The 19,674-nt window shown below is 40.7% G+C and overlaps 1 protein-coding gene across 2 annotated transcripts; it reads right to left on the bottom strand.

Annotated features, from left to right (window-relative positions):
* Positions 1 to 14,643: 14,643 nt before the first annotated feature.
* dhx58 (DEXH (Asp-Glu-X-His) box polypeptide 58) lies at positions 14,644 to 19,011 on the bottom strand. Of its 2 annotated transcripts, XM_035654806.1 has the most exons (12): positions 18,880 to 19,011; positions 18,485 to 18,675; positions 18,157 to 18,361; positions 17,859 to 18,049; positions 17,620 to 17,733; positions 17,206 to 17,338; positions 16,906 to 17,085; positions 16,530 to 16,780; positions 16,119 to 16,430; positions 15,843 to 16,033; positions 15,633 to 15,732; positions 15,356 to 15,541 (listed from the first exon to the last, which is right to left on the bottom strand). In XM_035654806.1, exons 2-12 carry the CDS (start codon positions 18,659 to 18,661, stop codon positions 15,356 to 15,358), a joined length of 2,040 nt encoding a protein of 679 aa, XP_035510699.1. In that variant the 5' UTR covers positions 18,662 to 18,675; positions 18,880 to 19,011. The 2 variants fall into 2 exon arrangements, with proteins under 2 accessions (XP_035510700.1, XP_035510699.1); XM_035654807.1 differs by lacking the exon at positions 18,880 to 19,011 and having other exon boundaries at positions 14,644 to 15,541; positions 18,485 to 18,661.
* Between the last annotated feature and the right edge of the window lie 663 nt (positions 19,012 to 19,674).

The raw sequence follows: 19,674 nt of genomic DNA, 5'->3' as shown, positions 1-19,674 counted from the left end.
GTCTGGAAAGGAAGACATTTTGTTGCCTTTTTGTATGAAAGAAATATAGACAACCTCCAGTTGCAGAGCTCAATTTATTCATATACACATCTTAAAGCTAAAGTCAACTCTGAGATCACTTCACGCTGTGTTATGTGCTTTCTTTTGACATTGTCCAAGGGGTGGATTTTTCTTCTTCATAATGAAATGTCCTTGCTTGCTTTCACAGGTTTAACTTCTTAATTTTAAACATACAATCCTTTATCTTCTGACTGAAGGAATTTCTCAACAGTAATATTTCATGGTTTTGTGTGCCACTTCAATGTGACTGTTGTATACCTGGTTGCATATGTATGTATATGTAATGACAACAAGCTCCCTGGGAAATAAATCATGGATTTAATGTGCCCCTGTATAAAAAGAAATGGGGGGCTACTTAAGCTCCTATAACCCACTGCAGCATGAGTTATGGTTTACTTGCGCTCTTTCTCCAGAGTAGGGGCATGTGGCTGCCCCGTTCATTTGTGGTCACTTGCCCTTGGCGTTGGTTCTAATTAGAAAGGTCCAGTGGGATTACCATAGTGCTAATTATGCTGGCTGGCTACTGAGGCACTAATGGCCAAAAATGGCTGGTACAAATGAGACCGACTTGGGTAAGAGGCGAAAAGCTGAAGACGGATCAAAACAAACAAGTTTCAGTGCAGGAGACACTGCGTTACCGTTTCCTCAGACATTTATTGACTCCCTGGAAGAGAAATTGCTTGATAATCTGCGCCACAGACACTGTCAGTCAGACTTCGTTCGTCCATCTAGGCTCAATCAATTTTCTAGATGCCTGCAGTGGGACAGATTCATATGTGACTGACAGTTACCAAATGAAGAATCACTGCTAAAGATGGAGGAGGGTTTGGGGAGGAGGAAGCTGTCGCTTTGATATGAGAGAAGTGCAACCTAACAAAAATGGCCCATTTGCATATTGTTAGTCATTGATATAAGATATATTTCATTATATTAAATATCAAATGTTGGTCAGTCAGTGCCAGTTTTCTTTAATGTTCCATTGATGTTTTTATAAATTAAGACTTAATCTCAAGGTGTTTAATTTCCCCTACCATTAAACATTTTTTAAAAGAACTTTAGTGACACACGAACAGTATACCACCAAATATGAATCGTTATAGGACAGTGTATCAGTTATTCATGGTTAGTCATTTTAGTACAAAGAGCGTTACCTTTTGTTGATAGTATGTACAGGTAAACATATTATAGTCTCAATGTCAGGGTATATTAATGAAGAAAAGATATGTATATCAATATTTCTGAGATATCACATGATGAATTTGTGATAAGCACCTTTCTCAAACTCTTCAATGTTTTCCAATGAGTGCAACTGAAGTCAATAAATCCTTCAAGACTCATCAGAATGTGCAATGATTGGTTTAGTATGCACACCACCAACCTTTATGCAGCACACCAATGGGGATATTAATACAGTATTAAATGACAAACTTATGGTGGAGGAGTCTTTTGCCATAACCCCAGTAACTGCAGCCGTATGCTAACAGCACCCATAGCCTAACTGTCTTGTGTGATTTATAACTCAGCAATTAACCTCCCAGTTGCTGGTGACTTTCATGGCATTTTCCCCAGTGAGGGAGACACAGCACCAGCAGAGGAACAAAGCCCCCCCAGCTCTCACAAAAGCATTACGCACCATCAGATTTTTATTCTACAGGGAGGATGAGGAAGCAAAAGCTATACATATTAATAAGTAGAAATGTCTATTGCCCACCTTTTACACAGAGGAGTCTGCTGCTGACTGTTTACCAGGGAACCCACCTTCTGGCGTGTATCTTATGTAAAATATTTCTATACGCAACCTCTAAAATAGTCTATTGTACAAAGTCTGCAGAGGATAAAAGTTTAAATGCATCTTCTGGGTCTTGGCAATGACCCTGCATGTGAGAGTCCAGAAAAGCACTTCACTTTGACGATTTTTTTAAACTCTTGAACCTACATTATAGATGATTGCCTACCGGGTCTCAACAGGATTAATCGTCAAAGTGACACATGGGAGCCATCTTCACATGTCTTCTCTGTTGTTTTCTGTAGCACTGAGGGGAGACAAATTTAGAATTTTTTGCCTTCCCCGTGGAACAATATAGGCTACCATTGTCTTTTTGCTCCATATTTATGTCTATGATTAGATTTCTGCATAATTCCAACAAGATGATAAAGTACGTATTCACTTCAATAAGCAAATAGACATTCTTGATATTTAATATGGTTCTGATATAAACTTCTGGTTATAGGGCTTTCAAGGTGGGTTCAGTTATTCTGGAGAAAGAGTCTCATGGTGGTCAAATACTACTTTGGCAATCCAAAGTGTTGACTTGTTTCCCAATAACCCAAAGCAATGGTATTTGACGACCTGGGAATAAGACACAACAATCTTTCTCCAGAATGACTGACCCCACCTTTAAATAAAGCAAAGGTTGGCCTCAACAAAGTGAGTGAATCACCAAATGATCATAATGTAAAAATATTTTCTATCCCTAGATAGCCTTGGGAGGATACTGAATGAGAAGCGTGCAGTGAATGGGTAAAATAAGATTAATAAAGACTCGAGTCATAGAGGGTGTATTGATATCTCATTCTCACCCGTATCAGCACATCTTGGCCTATTCAAAAGTAATGAAACAGTCATAGCTCATGAACTCGCAGCCTCACTTAATTACACGACATAGACAGAGGGACAGATTTATGGGAAAGAAAATGCATAGATAAGTTGAATCTGTTTGCGTCCAAGTTTCTCATTATGGTGACATTGTTATGCTACGAAAGACAGACAGTGCATACAAGAAAAATAATATATTCTAGTGCTCCTTGTGATGCAGCAACAGAGTCATTTGTAGGAAATGAGGCTGCTCATAATCAGGGTCTATTAGCTGCGTCAACTGATATAATCAGTCCTCCTTTCCTACACCGCCACATAGAAATCATTTATTTTCTCCCACAGTTTCTCTGAATTCTGGTTGTCTGATGATCACCTGATAAGTTCTCGCAGCAATGATGTTAAATTTTCATCAGGAAACTAGGTTATTTGCACAATTATATCAGGAACATTTTACACGATTATAACATTTTGTTTTGATGTCCCGTTTTTGTGCTTTGCTTTCTCGCCATGCTTGCATGGGTCTGTGCTTGGATTTTGTCGCACAGTCTGAAGAAATGCAGGTTCAATGAAGTGGAAACTTTAAACTGCCTGTAGGTGTGGGTGTGAATTTGTTTGTCTATGTGGTGGACAAGTAGCCTGCCCACAGTGATATCCTGCTTTTTTGGCCGATGCTAGCAGCACGGAGCTAGAGTTGGTAATGTCAGTCCGTCTGAAACCACTGAAATATTAAAACAACTATTGGATGGAAAATGCATAACTGCTTCCAAGAACTTCAGTCATTTCATATAGTGTGGTATAAATATAGACTGCCATACATACCATTCAGTATAACCTATTCTATAACCATGATTTTATTTTGTTGAAGACCACAACTAAAAATCCCCTGACATGGTTTAATTTAATTATTTAGCCACAGAAACAGGCAAACCTGGACTGCACCTGTGATTGAAAATCGAGATAACGCAGCGTGACACGAGTAATTGATGGAGATACCTGGTCATATTCAGTTGTTCACTCACACAAGACAATAATAGGGAAGGGGACACTTTATGGTGCGCGTTATCATGTCAAGTTTATTGAAGACTGAAATATTAACTTGAGCTGTTGTGCGTGGCCATTACGATTTATACATTCATAATTTCTCTGTCATGTCACATCAGTGCAGACGTTTCAAGGCTGAGTGATTTGCATGGTTTGATAGCAGTGCTTAAGAGGTGCAATAAGGTGTAAAGCTGTTAGGAAAAGGCTGAAATCTGTTGTTTATTGAACTTTATTCTTGTAGATCAGACGTGAGTATTTTGTTGTTGTCAAGCATTAACCTTCATTATTCCCTTTTATTTTCTTGATTTTCTAGCTGTCAGTCTGTTTAAAGCGGTGGTTCTCCTCTCACACATCCTGCATGCCCTGCAAATCATTTTTGGTTATTTCTGTCTATCTTTATTTCCCCCCTCCTCATCCCTTTTCCCAAACTCCAATCATTTTTAACTCTCTCATGCAATCACTTCCCCTGCTTTGTGCCCCACCTCGCACTCTGCCTCCCCCTTCTATCACCCCCTCCCGTTTCTTTAATCGTTCTGTTTTCTGCTGAAGGTTACTCTTGCCTGCAGGGCTGTGAAAATGTCAGAAAGGCCCACTCCATTTTCAGCTACGTAAATAGCCATTTCCCGCCAGAGCAAACCCACTTTCCCGGGTCTGACCTGCCACGTTGCACATCACACTTCCCACCTCTTTCCCTACACTACCTGAGCACAATAGTGGGGGAAGCGCTCCTTCATTGCTTATCTGTCATTTTGATATAACGGACTGCTGCCATTGTCCTCTGTATTCATCTCCCTCTTGTTCTGCATTTAAACAACCTAGACTCATGAGGGAAACGCTCAGCTACATAAATTCAAATGAAATTGCTCCCATTCCTGTAGGGATTAGCCAAGCTCACTATGAATAGCCATATATGCTGTGATTAAAAGCTTGTTTTCAAGAGAAGCAGTAACATTTATTAAAACTCATCCAGTTGAGAAATGGGTTAATGAAATATATTAGCTATAACAATAGGAGGAATGCTGTGTGATTTGTAATTTTCACTATTTACAGCCTCTAATGGACAAGTACACTTCCATTAATCACATCTTGAAATATGGTTGAAATATTCAAATATATTCACAAAAATATGCAACAGCCATGTTGAAATAAAATGCTAATTCCACTTTCCAGGACTCACAAAAGAGCAGAAATGGACTTATTAACCTTGCCTAAAACCACTCTGTACTCCCCAACCTGAAACAGCCCGTACTGTCAGTACAATTTATCACCATGGGAAGAAATATGGTAAAGTGCGTGTTCATTGGCAGAGACGTGGAAAGCACTTACAGTGTTGAAGAGAATGACAGTCAGAGAAAAGAATCTTCTACACTTCTTTAAGTCACAGAGAGCTTCAAATAAAATTTTGCTTCCATTAAAACTTTACTCTTTTAACACTCGAGGGACAAATGCTCTTTTAAGGCTGAGTGAGTGTGTTTTGTGTAATTCTCCAAAGGTTTAGTGTTTTCTCTGAATTAGAATATAGCTTTGGATGCAGTGGTGAGAGGCGGCGTGGGCTCAGAAGGATATTACAGAAATATTAAACCTGGATTTGTGCCCTGAGTCTTTTTAGCGAATAAAAAAGAAAAAAAGAAAATCACTTATTTGATCTCTTGTGTTTTCTAAAACAACTGTTCTTGCTTCTGTGCCCTGTAAATCCTCACACTTTGAGAGTGAGCTCCTGCAGGTCATGCAAGGCTAGTTCATTTCCGTGTGCCATGTCCCAGAAAACCCTGACGTGCTGGGCGTCGCTCCCGTCCTCCACCTCCTCTACCCCTTCACTAACACTCCCCTGATCTTCCCTTTCAATTTCCTGCAGCTCCGCAAGACAATGGAGAGCTACATCAAAGGCCTGCATGAGGGGTTTGATAGCTCACATCAGCAAAAAAAGAGAAATCATTCATACACACTTTTCGTTCAACAGTATTTGGACAACTCATCATCTTTCAGTGCACTTGCGACAGAGGTTTCCTTTTGAGAAAGTAAAGGAAAAGCTGTTAGTGGAAAGCTACAGGCAACAAAATGCACAGGTACAGAAACACTGATAATTTCCTTGACACATATGAGTGTCACGGCCACGCTATAGACTGAAACTATAATTTCTAACGATCTCTTATGTTTTCCTCTAGTATTCACACTCACAAGACATATTGATTCATGCTGCTGTCACAGCCTAAGCAAGGGTTAGGCACTGAATGTGACACATGTATGTGCACACACACATTGTGTGATAGGGCTGAAATAACAGGGAAATGATGCACACAAAAACATAATTGAGTGGTCCAGATATAAAATTACTTCTGGATCCATTCAGGCTAATTTACCTTGCTTTACTCAGTGTTGTTCCTCTTTTAACAATGGATATAGTGAGTCACGCTGTCAGTCTGGCACTGCCCTCCCACTGCGACTGAAAATGATTTTCAACAGCTTGATCAAATTAATTGGCTTGACTGTTGGGCAGAGGGGGATAGATAGACCATTAGCTATTGAAAAGGAAAAGATTGACAAGTACGTTGTTTCTCAGGAATAATTGAGAGGGAGGACTGCGGCTGGAGGGAGAGTGAAGGGTACACAAAGAAAGCAGGCCTCAGAAGAGGACAAAAGAATAGATTTAGCAAAAATGAGCATGCTTTGTTTCCTCTCCTTGGCATGAGTCAGATGTTTTGCTGTGCTCCGTCTTGTGAAGCATGACTCCCTTTTCTCCTTGGACACAAAACCTATCATTTGGACATTTGTGGATAGACGAGAGAAAAGCAGCTTTACCAAAGACAGGAATAGACATTTTGAGGGATGCGAAAAAAAGGGGGTGTGGTGCCAGCATGAAAAGGTATTCAGTGTGGAAACATGCGTTTTCTAGTAATATAGCGTATGATTAGTTTTATGAGAATATCCAAAGCCAAGAAAAACAAGAGGGACAAAGACGAAGGTTTGAAACATTTGCTTATTGCTATTGCATCTACTTCCTGTATGATACACCACAACAGACTAGTGAGAGTATGGATGAGTGGTGTGCGTGCCATGCTGCCATGCAGTTGCTTGTGTGAGGGTTGCATAGAGGGCAGGGCAGTGGCAGAGAGGTATGGAGCTCATTCTAATTGGATCTGTCAAAACTCGCCACCAGTTAATGTAGTGCCTCTATTAGGCAAAGCTGCAGACCATGACCTGCAATGTGATCGATGACTCTATTTGTTATTTTGCTGTTGTTGCTGCTAGTAGTTTTTGTTGTTGGTGATGATAAAGATGATGACAGAATGCTTTTTTTAAACAATTGGTTCAAATTTTCAGTCAGTGGTTGACAAAAATGGGCTTCTGATTTTAAAAAATTGGAATTATCTATGTCTTGATGGCTGATGGATGATACTGTGCTAAACCATTATGGGTAAAGATGCGTGTCCCTCCGAGGCAAACAGTTAGCATGGCTCACCAGCGGATGACCAGGAAAGAAACAGCATGCCAGCTAAAACCAATCCAACGAACAGGAACAACGGGACAACGCAATTCTACCCTTTGTGGCATCATATGATAGGTGCACTATGTAGCGCTCCACTAATTGCTGGTTGCAACATACACAGAAAGAATACTCATCACATTAAATGGGGGCAATAATGTAATAGAGACCCCCACACTTCTATGGTTTTACTGCTTTTGTGGGAGCACAGACCCCTTTTGTATGGGAACTCCAACTGGCTCCCACGTAACTCAAACCCCCCTGGAAGTAATGCAGGGTTATGTTGCTGCAGTAAACTAGTTAGCCGGACATCCTAACATTCGAGCAGATAAACACTCTCTTTAATACAAATTCATTACCCTTCTGATACCCTTCTGATCTGAACTGCTATCCAGGTGAGGTGTTTAGCTTTTTGGTAACACCTCTCAATAAGGTCCAGTGTGTCTCTCAGATCTACTGGCAGAAATTGAATATAATATTCATTGGTTTGTTTTCATTAGCGTATAATCACCTGAAAATAAAAATCAATGTTTATTTTTTTTTTTGTTACTTTAGAATGAGCCGATTTTATCTCCAGGGGTTCCTCTTCTACAGAGGCCGCCATGTTGAGCAGCCATGTTTCTGCAGAGGCCCAAAACATACAAACCGAACACTGGCTCTAGACAGGGCCTTTCACGTTTGTTCGGAAGAATGTAATTTTGCTCAAATGACTGAAAATGACACTTTAAAAACCTCAACAGTATTAAAATCTTTCCAGATACTACAGAATCTAATCTACAGACATTGCCGCAAACACCATCCACCACTATTTTCTCCAATTTTCTACTTTTCTAGTCTGGACATTGCTGACTGGACCCCCTGCTGCTGCTCTTTTTAACAGTAATTCTAGTAATCCCTTATTCTCCATTTACAGTAAGTCACTCTAAAAATGAGCTAAACCTACATACCCAAAACATAAAAATGTAAGTAAACCACTCTGAGGTTTTGCTGTAGCCTCCACTTTCCTTTGACTGGCTCAGATGGGGGGAATGGGATCAATACCTCGCTGTGCCAGAGTCTCATAAATCTGTAGAAATCTTTTTATGCTATATGAGCCCTCTACTTATCGCTGGCTCCAACTGGTACACAGAAACAAGTCTTTTTCTAGGTTTGATTGGGCTGCTTGGGGATTGTAACAGTGTTTATCAGCCCACCCTATAAGACTGTCGTGTTGTTGTTGTGTCTCTCTGTTTACAGAAAGATTTCTGGGAATCTGTCCTGTGTCCTGGCAAGGTTACAGATGATGAACGACTTCACTTTCATAAGCTAGTATTCCTCCTCCAGGACATATGCTGCTGCTCCTCCTCTCTAATTCAACCTTTTCTGCACTCTATGAAGGTATTATAGCCCTCCTTATTCTGCCTTCTATAATCAACATTTTTTTCCTTTTTGTGCCCTCTCCTCTAGGCCCCCTTCGTTCTATTTTCATAATTTCTTTCTGTCCGTCAGATGTATCATTTTCAGGCTGCTGTAGTCATTTCTTTTACTTTTCTCACTCCTCTCATTAAAAGAAAAGTCGTAATAGGAAATAACAGACCTCGCATGTCTAAGCCTTGACTGCTCTATACTAGTGAGGCTTTCATGGTATAATCGATACCCTGGGCACCGACCTCGGGGATAGCCTGTTATAGTCAAATGCTTTTTGGTTTCTCTTGTGTGTGCAATTGTTTCAGCCAATGAACAGCACTCCTGGCCTTGCCTTCAGAACAAGGACTCGCCCAGCTGTCACACACACACACACACGCAAACAACAAAATACACATTTACACATTTATGCACTTAGCACACATCCACAGTTACAGCGGGTGAACGTGTTGGGATACAGTGTCTTGTCTACATTTAACAATTATTTACATCATCAACTCATCTGACAAGTGTTTTTCCATTTAATTATTGTGTTTCTAAAAAGGCAAATTATTAAAACAGAAAATAGTGAACCATTGCATGTTTCTAACCCAAAGTAATGTCTCTTCAAATTGCTTTTTTATTATGTCGAACCATTAGTCCAAAACCCAAAGATATTCTGTTTATAATTACTTAAAAGAGAGAAAAGCAAATATTAATTTGGATAAACTAGAATGCTGTTTTTTTTTACTTGATAAATTACTTAATGGAGTAATTACTAACACTTATTTTATTATTGACAAAACAGTTGTTCATTTTCTGAAAATCAATGAATTGACAAATCATTTTAGCTTCATATTAAAGTTGAAAATTGAAAAATTGAAAAATGACTGTTTCATCACTCCTGTCTTGGTCAAAGTGAAATACAATTGGGTTCAACTGGATTTATTCAGTTAAAAAGGTCCAGTGTGTAGGATTTAGTGGCATCTAGTGCAGATTGCAACTCCCTCGCTTCACACTCCCCTTCCAAGCTTAAAGGAGAAACAACTGTGAAAAGTGCAAAATACACAAACAGCTCTATCTACAGCTAGTGTTTGGTTTGTCCGTTCTCGGCTACTGTAGAAGAATGGCGATTTAACATGGCGGCCTCCATTGAAGGCGACCCCGTCTGCTCATTCTAACGAAAACACAGACATTTCTCTTTTACATGTGATTATGCACTAATAAAAACATAGTTATGCATATTATATTAAATTTCTGCCGACAGAGCCTACTAAATATTACACACTGGACCTTTAACCCTCACATCCGTCACACATACACGTACATGCAAACAAGACCAAACTCAATCATCTTCCACTGATCAGCGTAGAGGGGAGTAAATAAAAAACTGTGGGCTGTCATATGAGTCCACAATAATCCCCACCAGCCTGAATGACTCAAAGCGACTCAACATGGATTAATAACAGGGATTAGAGTGACACAAACTGCAGTCAATGGCAGAGACAGAGGAAGGAGGACAAAGACACATTTATTTTAGTCCAAACCAAAACCACTATACCTACGCACACAGACACACACTAACAATAAATATCTGGAGCACCACATTTACTTAAGAACAGGACTCTGTCAACAGTCCTCACTTCTCCCAGACATTTTGATGTGAGCGCTAATATTTATACTGCCGATATGTCATAATGTTTTATGGACTAAAACATAGACAGCAGCACTTTTGTTTTTTTAAAGAGTGAATTCTTTGGCCAGTGAAATGGGCTTCTGATCAAGAACTTATTGGGTGTTCATGCTTGAGTTTCTAGACTCCAATAATTTAGCAGGCAGTTCTGTCAAAAGGAAGGCAGTAGAAAGGGACAAGACAGAAAAGAGCAGACAAAAGCCCAGACAGCAAAGACAAGCGGCTCTTTTATCTGTTCTATAATAAAGCATGAAATAGGCTGGGTAACTCTCGACTTTGGCACTGACACCGGCGCTCAAGTCCACTTCAGAGAGCGACATCCTCAATCAAAGGAGACGTGCGACAACAAAGATACACCCCTTCCGTACTATAATTGCTTTCATGTTGCCCCCAAAATACACACAAACATGTTTTTCAAGAGTCTGGGTGTTAAAAAGGAACATACCGTGAAATTAAAAATGTAGAAGGGAATGTTCTGTATAAAATTTGAAATATGCCCCATCTCGAATTGACCCGAGGGCTTTTTGGTGGCAGCCAAGACACAACTGCCCCAAAAGAGGTCAAATGGCATAACAAGACATGGCCACATCACTCCAAATATAGTTTACTCGCAGTACTGTACGTCCACACAGGCTGGGCAGCAGCCGGAAAACCACTCTAAACTCCAAATAAGGCACAGGCAGCATAAATAACCACATACAGTAGGACAATGCAGATGTCATCACCCATCTTGTCACTCAATGTAACTTGTAATCCACTGCTGTTGCCATGAGAATAGAGACTTTGAAGTCCTATCGCCTTGACAAGAAGGCCGACAAGCAGCGCAGCAGGCTCTCAGACAACACTAGCAGCTGCCTGACAAGTAGACCGATCCCAGAGGAAATGGCCGTCCTGGTGACCGGCTCACTGTACTGTAGGAGATATTTGTGTCTGTCATTGTCTCCGTCTGTGTCCTGGAGAGAGTATGTGTTACGACTGCACAAGCAGAGAGAGAGTGTGTGTTAGTCTGACGCTGGTCAAACAGGTGTGACTTCTGTCTGCAGCCAGGAAATTGACCCAGTGATGGGCTTTGTCGTCCACGCCTATCAATGTTGTTTTACCACACAAGTAGAGTACTGGCTTATTTTAAAAGGCAAAAGAGAGTTCGACATAATGTTTTTTCCAAATCTATATGAATTAATGATTTTTATTTAAATGTCCTGCCATGATGGGTTTAAAAGACACTTTCACAAGACATCCATATTTACAGTTATACAGTCGATGATAGGACAATATAGTGGTTGTCAAACTGGAATGATGCCCCCCCAATCCACAGACGGCGATGTCGGACTGTCTGCAGGTCCCTCTATCACGTTGGTCCAGACTGAAATATGTCAACAACTACTGGATGCATTGCTATTAAATTTTATAAACACATAATGTCCCCCCCTCAGGATGACCTGCAATCACTTTGGTGATGCTCTAATTTCTTTAGTGGTCTCATCAGGTCTTTAAATTTGTCCAGTACTTTGGGCATTCCCATCAGCCTAAGCCATAGTGCCTACTTCGTGTGGCCTACCACTTCAGGCATCTAAAAATCTGTCAAAAGGGAAATCACTCATCTGTTGACCGCACAACTGTTGCCTGCACTGAGGGCAAACCTTGAGGTGCCACAAGTAATATTTATTGATCACAATAAAATCAAGAACACAAAATGAATTCAAGGCTCCACACAGCAACAAATCCAACTGGACAAAGTTGATAATGTGAATCACGGCACACAGTGGATAGCAGGGAACAGCAGCCATAGCAAATCATTGTTAAACAATGTGGATTCAAAATGCAACAGAGCAGCTTCGCCATATTCAACACAAGAAACCTTGCTGACCGCTGACAGGTGTCATAAATACACCTGGAGGAGACCACCTGCTCATGCGTAAAACACTCCAAACTCAACACTCACTACAACGCCATGAGTGAAAAAGCAAGGTCAGTCTCTCTCTCTCTCTCTCTCTCTCTCTCTCTTATTTTTTTTTTTTTTTGAGTGTGTGTGTATTTGAGGAAGAGGAACACATCCCAAACAAGCTGGTTGCCCAACTATAAACGGAAAACCTTGTGTTGGGGAGAAATACGCAGCCAATTCACAATTAATCTGCAAACACTCACCTGATGCTGAGCCCCACCAAATGGCAACAGTGGAGTTGCCACGCTGCGCCGCATCTTCCACTTAAGCCCGTTTATTTGCTCAGTTTGTTCCCAGTTAGTTTTTTATTGGGGGGGAAATCGTGCCAACTGGGCTGGAGTCCGCTGTAATCGCCCTTCCCCTGCATAGTTCAACACACACAGGTCGCCAGGTCAGATTCTATTACAAGCAGCTAATTAGGCTAATGACCTGTCAATCACACATTAAAGGTGACACCCAGGGTAGAGGCCATATTTGGAGATTTTCTGTATGTGATAAAAACCATTTAAACTGAACTTTACCAAGACAGAGGGGGAAAAATACAAAATGCAAAGTAAGTATTTTATTATTACTTTTATTATAAGTGAGATTTTTTCTATAAATATATAATAACTTTGTTGTTAGCACGTCAGAAAATAGGGAAAAAAATATCCTAAAGCCCAATGTGACATATTCAGATAGCTAATTTTGTCCACATAAAGTCTAAAACCCAAATATATTTAATTATCATATAGTACAAAAGAGCAACTACTCTTGTTTTGCTTTAAAAAAAAATCATGAAGATGAATCAGTTCTGTTGATCAGCCAATAATATCAGTTCTAATTCAGTTAGTTAGTTATTGGTAACATGTTTCAACATGCACCAAATAAAGGGGATCCCTTTTCTTTCAAAACATGCAGAATAACTCCATCTTGTTTTTACATTTTAAATGAAATATGAATTGGATGAAGCTATTTTATTAGTTGGCAAATTGATTCAGTTATGTCATACACTAGGAAATATCAGATATTGTGAAGTGAATAAGATCCTACATGACATCAGTCTCTCAGCTGGAAGACGTACTCGTCCTCATCAAGGAAATCAGAAACCGACTCTTATAGAGCTTGCGTATTAGATGAATATATACAGTAGACAGACAGCCGTGCATGTCCTAGATACCAATGACAATAAGCCTACTATAAATGTGAGTAGCATCCCCTAAATTCACACACACACACACACACACACCATGTTATCCTTTGCTCAACTACTCCAAGCTGCTTTAATTTCAGAAGTGAGCTAATTGCAATTAAGATGCATGGGGTGCTGAGCTGGGAAGTAAAAGGAAGCAATCAGTGTTGATTATAGAGCCTGAGCCTGATCAGAGTAAATCATACACTGCACGGCTCCTCTCTGCCTGCCTGAATCTGAGTCAGGCATGACACCGGAACAGAGCCTGTTTTTAGTGTGATTACGTCCATGGCAGCACTACTGACTCCAGCTCTCTGCCAGATTTGAAAGGATTACGACACATGTGACACTGTGAGGTTGACCTAATCATGTCTTGCCCAGAGATGCACAAAAAGATGTGTTGTGGGTCAAAAGAGAATATACCCAATACAGCTGCCCGCCTGAAATTAAATGCTTTCCTCGCCAGTTGCTTTAGTTCCATAATCTGGGTTTGTTTTGGAACCTGCTCATTATAGCTGAAGCTGTGCTGCTGTATATCAAATTTGATTCATATATGTAAACACAGCAGTAAAAATAAACTGTAAATTAGCGTTAGCAAGACTGTTTTCTATGATTAGCTGTCTAAATCCGTATTTTAGGGATTGGTGAAATCAAGCCGTAAGGGTTTCTTAGAAAAAGTAATTAAGTAAATTGTATCTTTGGAGCCAGATTTTTAAATTCATTCAAATTTCAAGTTCATCTGTAGCTCTGTGTAGACTGCTCAGATGATCCAAGCTGAAATACATAACCCTGTATTGATCCAGTGATGCACAAGCAGCATAGGGAGCTGCAGCAGTCAAAACATATCACAAGTAAAATTCAGTATACATTTTGAAAGCTACAAAGAAACGCTTTTGCAGACATTGGGGGATTTCAGGGATATTTTTAGCTCATGTAATGCTTTTGTCCAAACATAAAGAAACAGTTGCGTTAAAATAAACCACTGTTTATATCAGAACTAATGCTTGAAAAGCCCCCTTTCCTGTCTACTGACTACAATTTTCCTTTTTCCAGATGTCAGATGCTCAAGGGCACCACAGCTAAATCTGGTGAGTTTGACTAATCTGAGGGGCCACTGGGCATCAGTTTGAGACACACTAGAGGAGATTTCTACTGCGGCTTCATTTACATTATATGTTACTGGTTACAGAGGTAGAGAAACTGTGTCTGAGTTGATTGGCTAACCAACACTGACACCTAGTGGTTGATAGTGGCACAATTATTACAAGAGATCTGGGCATTTCAAGAGGAATGTTTATTTAAATTCCATCTCAGCATTCGTTTTAGTTAATTTACATCGGCCATGATTGCTCGTCATAAAAAGTATACAGAAACAAAGTCAAATGAACTTAAATAAAAGCTATATAATGCTAAAATACTGTTAAAACTAACCTCCTGTAAAACATTTGAATGACCAGTACATACACAGTATCTGCATACTACAGGAACAAACACATGTATCAACTGCATCCACTGTAAAAATGTAGCTGCTAATTAAAAGCATTTTAAAACAGTTAAAAGAGAGTTTGTGAGGAATCATCTTGGTGATGACATGTCAAGTGTTCGTGATTGTTATAGGTTCATGTTACATCTGAGTTGATTTTGTGCTTTGTTTCTGTGCATGACTTAAGAAGAAGCAGAGGCAGTACACACAAAAACATGCAAAGGGAGTTAGGACCTTGGGCATAAACAAAGCTGTCATGCTAATTTCAAGCATGATCGATGCGTAATGGGTTTTAGCACACTGCTGCCTCACTGGCCCAGCAGCACAAATGAATGCAGGCACATGTGAAGGGATTTTTTTGAAAAGAATGTGTTCATTTCGAAGCACCGTTAACAGTACAATGATGGTTTTCTCTAAATGAGCTCTGGAGTGAAAAAACAGATAAAAACTGACATGTGAAGAAGAAGAAAAGAACCCCACACCGATTTCTCTTACTGGTGTCTCAATCAAATATGTCAGGGAAGTTGTCTTCGCAGTATTGTGCAAAGTCTAACTCCTCAACAGGGAAAGTGATGTCCTTCCACTTCTTCACAGTAGTCCTGCCATCAGGGGTCTCCATGGCAAAGTTCTTGATGGCGAGATTGGGCAGGATGGCAATTTTCTTGTACTTCATCTCAAATCCCCAGTCCTGTGAATGTAAATAAGGATTAAATGCACACCGCAACATGAGCCCCAACATCAGAGTTTTAAATTATGAATTGGCAGAGTGAGCACTTTACCTTGGTGCAGCCTCTGTTACTGCAGCTGATTGTATGTCCAGGCTCCCAGTCCTCAAAAGTCCTTTCCAGCATCACCTGCCCACCGACTTTGTAGTGTCTCCTGAGAGAAAAGATAAGCAGTGTTAACAGGACGTTCACAGACGTTTTGTAAAGACTTCGGCTTGAATATTCTTTTGCACATATGCTTATACCACAAAGAGTTCAACTCACTTAAAGTCAGGGTTGACGTTGACATAGTGCACGTTGTCAACAAGTTTAATGTCACTGCCAGAGGCCACAGGCTTGAAACAGCTGCGACACAAGAGCTGGACATTAGCAGCCAAGTTGCGACTCCTCCTCGCTGTTTTGGTTTTCTCTGCAACTTTCCTGCTAATTACTGCCTCTGTCTGTAGCTCAGTTATCTGGGGACAAAGTATAAAAGGTGATGGCAAGAACACTAAGCAGTGAAAGTAAGGGATGAAGATGGACACAGTACCACATCCTCACCTTTCTCTGAAACTCTTCACGTCTCATATCTTGGACCTTGGCAATGGCCTTTCCAGTCAGCTCTTCCAGATATTCGTTGGTGAGCTCCCGCTGCACTTCCCGTCCCCCTTTCTGGGCGACCACTGAATACTGACTGTCTCTTGCCCGGGCACGGCCACTGGCCTGCTGCTGGGCAATTTCATTTGTAAGCAGTCCATAGCGTACCACCAGGTTGCATTCAGGGATGTCAAGGCCTTCTTCAGCCACACTGGTGGAGATCAGGAGGTTGAGAGAACCCTCGCGGAAGTTGCGGATCGTGTCTGCCTGCTCATTCTGCAAGGAAAGTACACATGTAAGGATGCATCAATAGATGAGTTGTTACTGAATTGGAATGACTTAAAGCTCATAGGTTAGGATTGTATATCAACACACCTGTGTCATGTAACCGATGCCACTGCCAGCCCCAGTGAGAATGGCTGCCTTGATGCCAGCTTCCTTTAAGGCTCTGTTGGTGGAGACCCAGTCATGTAGGCAGCGGGTGCTTTTACGAGTTTTACTGAAGATGATTCCTCTTGATTGCACACTTGGACCAAACTGTTTTAGCAGAGTGCTCTCAAGTTGGACCATCTTCGGGTTCACATAGCGAGAATCCATTGCAAATTTCTTTAGCTCCGCCTTATTCTCTGTGTAAAAGTGACAGTGGTATTAATTATTTCTTGCAAAAAACTGCACCATGAGCTTCACATAAATAAAAATGATATGGCCAGTCATATACATAGATAGGTAACTCATATTTTTGTATTCCTACCATTGAAAAGTCCGACGAGGAAGAAGTCTGTTCCATCAATTTCAGGGACGTTCTGGTAGAACTGTTCTAGGGAGCCAAAAGCATCCATCATTCGCAGGGTGTCATTGATGAGCAGGGCGTCGCTGTACTTTCGGAGGTGGAGTGCACATTGTGCCAGCAGTCTGTTGTCGTCTTGTACTCCTGGTCCAAATATACACAAATTATGTGTGAGCATCAACAGAAGCATTTGCTGTCCTTGCCACCAAAACCCTAAAAACTGCATTGTAGCATACAGGATCGAAAAAGAAACTGATTTCTTACCTCGCCGCTCTAGATTCACCACATCTGCCTCATAGTCTTGTGTGCCACACTCTCTCAGTTTGAAATCTGGAGGTATGTTCATGTACTCATGGATCAGCTGCATCATCCACTTCAGATGATCCTCAAATGGATCCTAAGAGAAAAAATGTTGACTATATGTGGAATGTATATGTAAATATAGCATCTTTCAAAATGTTTTGATGATGAAGTTTTTGTTTGTTTTTTTGTAATTGAAAAGAAAATTAGTGCAGGCTGTTGCTTTCAGCCCACTTATTTCATTGTCCCCATGTCATGCCATTTGTAATTATAAGGGTGCATTACTGTCTACTAATTCTGTTTTTGTTTGGAAATGTTCCAAATGTCTACAAATAGTGAGTTCAATTTAAAAAAGAGGAAAGGAAAAAAATTGCTTACCTCAGGCCTTTTCTCCACAATGTCAAACGTCTTCCTGGGTCTGGGTACTTTCTCCTTCAGCTCGGGGGCATAGTGTTTAGTTGAAACTATGGCTGAGTCCAGGTTGGCACAAATCTGAGAGAGAGAGAGGGAGAGAGAGAGAGAAAAGGATGATGATGAATATGATGATTATGAAGAATAAGAGGAGATGGGGAGCTCTTATTAGTGACAAACAGGAAGGTGAATAGTTAAACCCCGACCTGCAGAACATGCTCCACAGCCCTGTCCAGGATCTTTGCGCCCCCTGTTCCCGGTGATGCAGTGAGACCCAGGATCTGTGGCAACGGTCGCTCTCCTTTTAACTTTTTCTCCATATAGTATCCCATGACCTTGTTGTAGACTGACTCCTTGTTGGTGTGGTGACACTCATCAATTATCAGTAGAGTAATATCTGTAAGGACCATGAATGTGTCAAGCGTACAGTCTCTATTTGTGGATCTTACTGTCTGAATTATAAAACCTACATCATCATAAACAAAGAAGCTCACTTTTACTGACCTGAGAGCTCAATGTGTTTGGTTTCCTCCATGTTAGTCAGAGCATTATACAAGATCTGTGCGGTGCAGATGACCACATCTGACTTCTGGACCACTTTCCCGAAGAAGTCCTTCTCTCCAGTCTCTCCACTGACTGCCACCAAGGTGTAGTCATGGCCCAGGTGAGGCTTGAACTCTTTGCTGTAATGTTGGTCTACCAGGTGAACCTACAGTGCAGACGACATCAAAACATATCATATTTTGCCTTCTTCTGCTATGCTGCTTGCATCCTATTTTTTATAATCATTATGAAAATGATTCTGGACGCTGTTTGTATGCTAACTGTGTACCTTGTTTACGAGGACCACCACCTTTGCGTTCGGTTTGGACTCCAGGTGTTTTTTGGCCACGTACACAGCCGCGCGTGTTTTTCCACCTCCCGTCGGCAGCCAAATGATTATGTTCTCTCCCCGTAGAGCCCTTTCAACCACTTCTTCCTGGTACGAATACAGCCCAAAATCTGCCATCCTACACTTTCCTCCTGTTTGATAACACATCAGAATTACACAGTATAGTAGAAAAGAACCAGCATATCAAAACTCATTAACAGCATAAAGTCCACATCAGGGTAAAGTTGGAGAAAACAGCAACAAGCTTTTCTGTGAGACATGCTGAATCATTGTATTCATCTAAGCTGTATCTCTACCTTTAAGCTGTTAGAAACAGTCAGCCTTTATTAACTCACCAGTCAGCTGTGTGTTTCCGCTGCTTCTCCTTGTCCACTACTAACACACAGTGGGGTGGACGGCTTTTTAATTCTGTTGTGATCAGCTGTGTGACGCTCACACACGGAAACGAAAGTAAAAGCCCTTTGAACCAAGTGGCCCTAGAGGGAGGCTCTGGAGTAACAACATAACAGTCTTAGTGTGCAGTGACAGGGGAAGACTGAACTACACTGACATAAAATAGTCAACCCTCTTTCAAAAGCCTTTTTTAATAAAGCCATGTCTACGCTTATATTCATATCTTATCCATACTCCATACTGCAGCTGTGGCCTACAGCTGAGGTGTTTTGTAGAGAGCGTTGCATTCACCGTAAGAGGGCCCTGTCTGTTGCTCTTCATTGCATAGGAAAACAAAACTTATGACTGTTGCAATGTGTTGATGCAGGAAATCCCCATGCCTGTTGTAACATGAACCAATGTAACTTTATGTTTTCTGCCCTCCAGTTCCATTACTGAATAACTGAATTCAGTTGCAAGTCATTGTTTCACCAGACTTGGGTACAGTAAATCTGTAGTCAGGCTAAAGATTGGAATTTAAGTAAAGCTGCGCTGACTCACAATGACAATACATTCTGGGCTTGAGTACCTGTACACAACCTTGTTTTGTCATTTCATGACAATATGTATAATTAGGGGAAGTTGAAGTTCCTTTTATACTACTCACAAAAACAAAAATTATATAAATCTAGACCCAAGTAGATGGGTGAAGAAATAATAAGTCATAAACTAAAACTATTGTACGGACGCTAAGGTCC

The sequence above is a fragment of the Morone saxatilis genome, unplaced genomic scaffold (assembly GCF_004916995.1).
Source record: "Morone saxatilis isolate NCDOM2014 unplaced genomic scaffold, NCSU_SB_2.0 Contig14, whole genome shotgun sequence".
NCBI classification, from domain to species: Eukaryota; Metazoa; Chordata; class Actinopteri; family Moronidae; genus Morone; species Morone saxatilis.
This window is presented reverse-complemented; position numbering and strand designations above follow the sequence as displayed.

Bases quoted from the DNA above. Each gene is read 5' to 3' on its own strand.
- dhx58 (XM_035654806.1), bottom strand. From the start codon at position 18,661: ATGGCAGATTTTGGGCTGTATTCGTACCAGGAAGAAGTGGTTGAAAGG. The intron at 18,050-18,156 runs GTCAGTAAAAGT...TGGTCCTTACAG, and splicing joins CAAACACATTGAGCTCTCAG to ATATTACTCTACTGATAATT. The intron at 16,781-16,905 runs GTAGGAATACAA...ACTTTTACACAG, and splicing joins CCTCGTCGGACTTTTCAATG to AGAATAAGGCGGAGCTAAAG.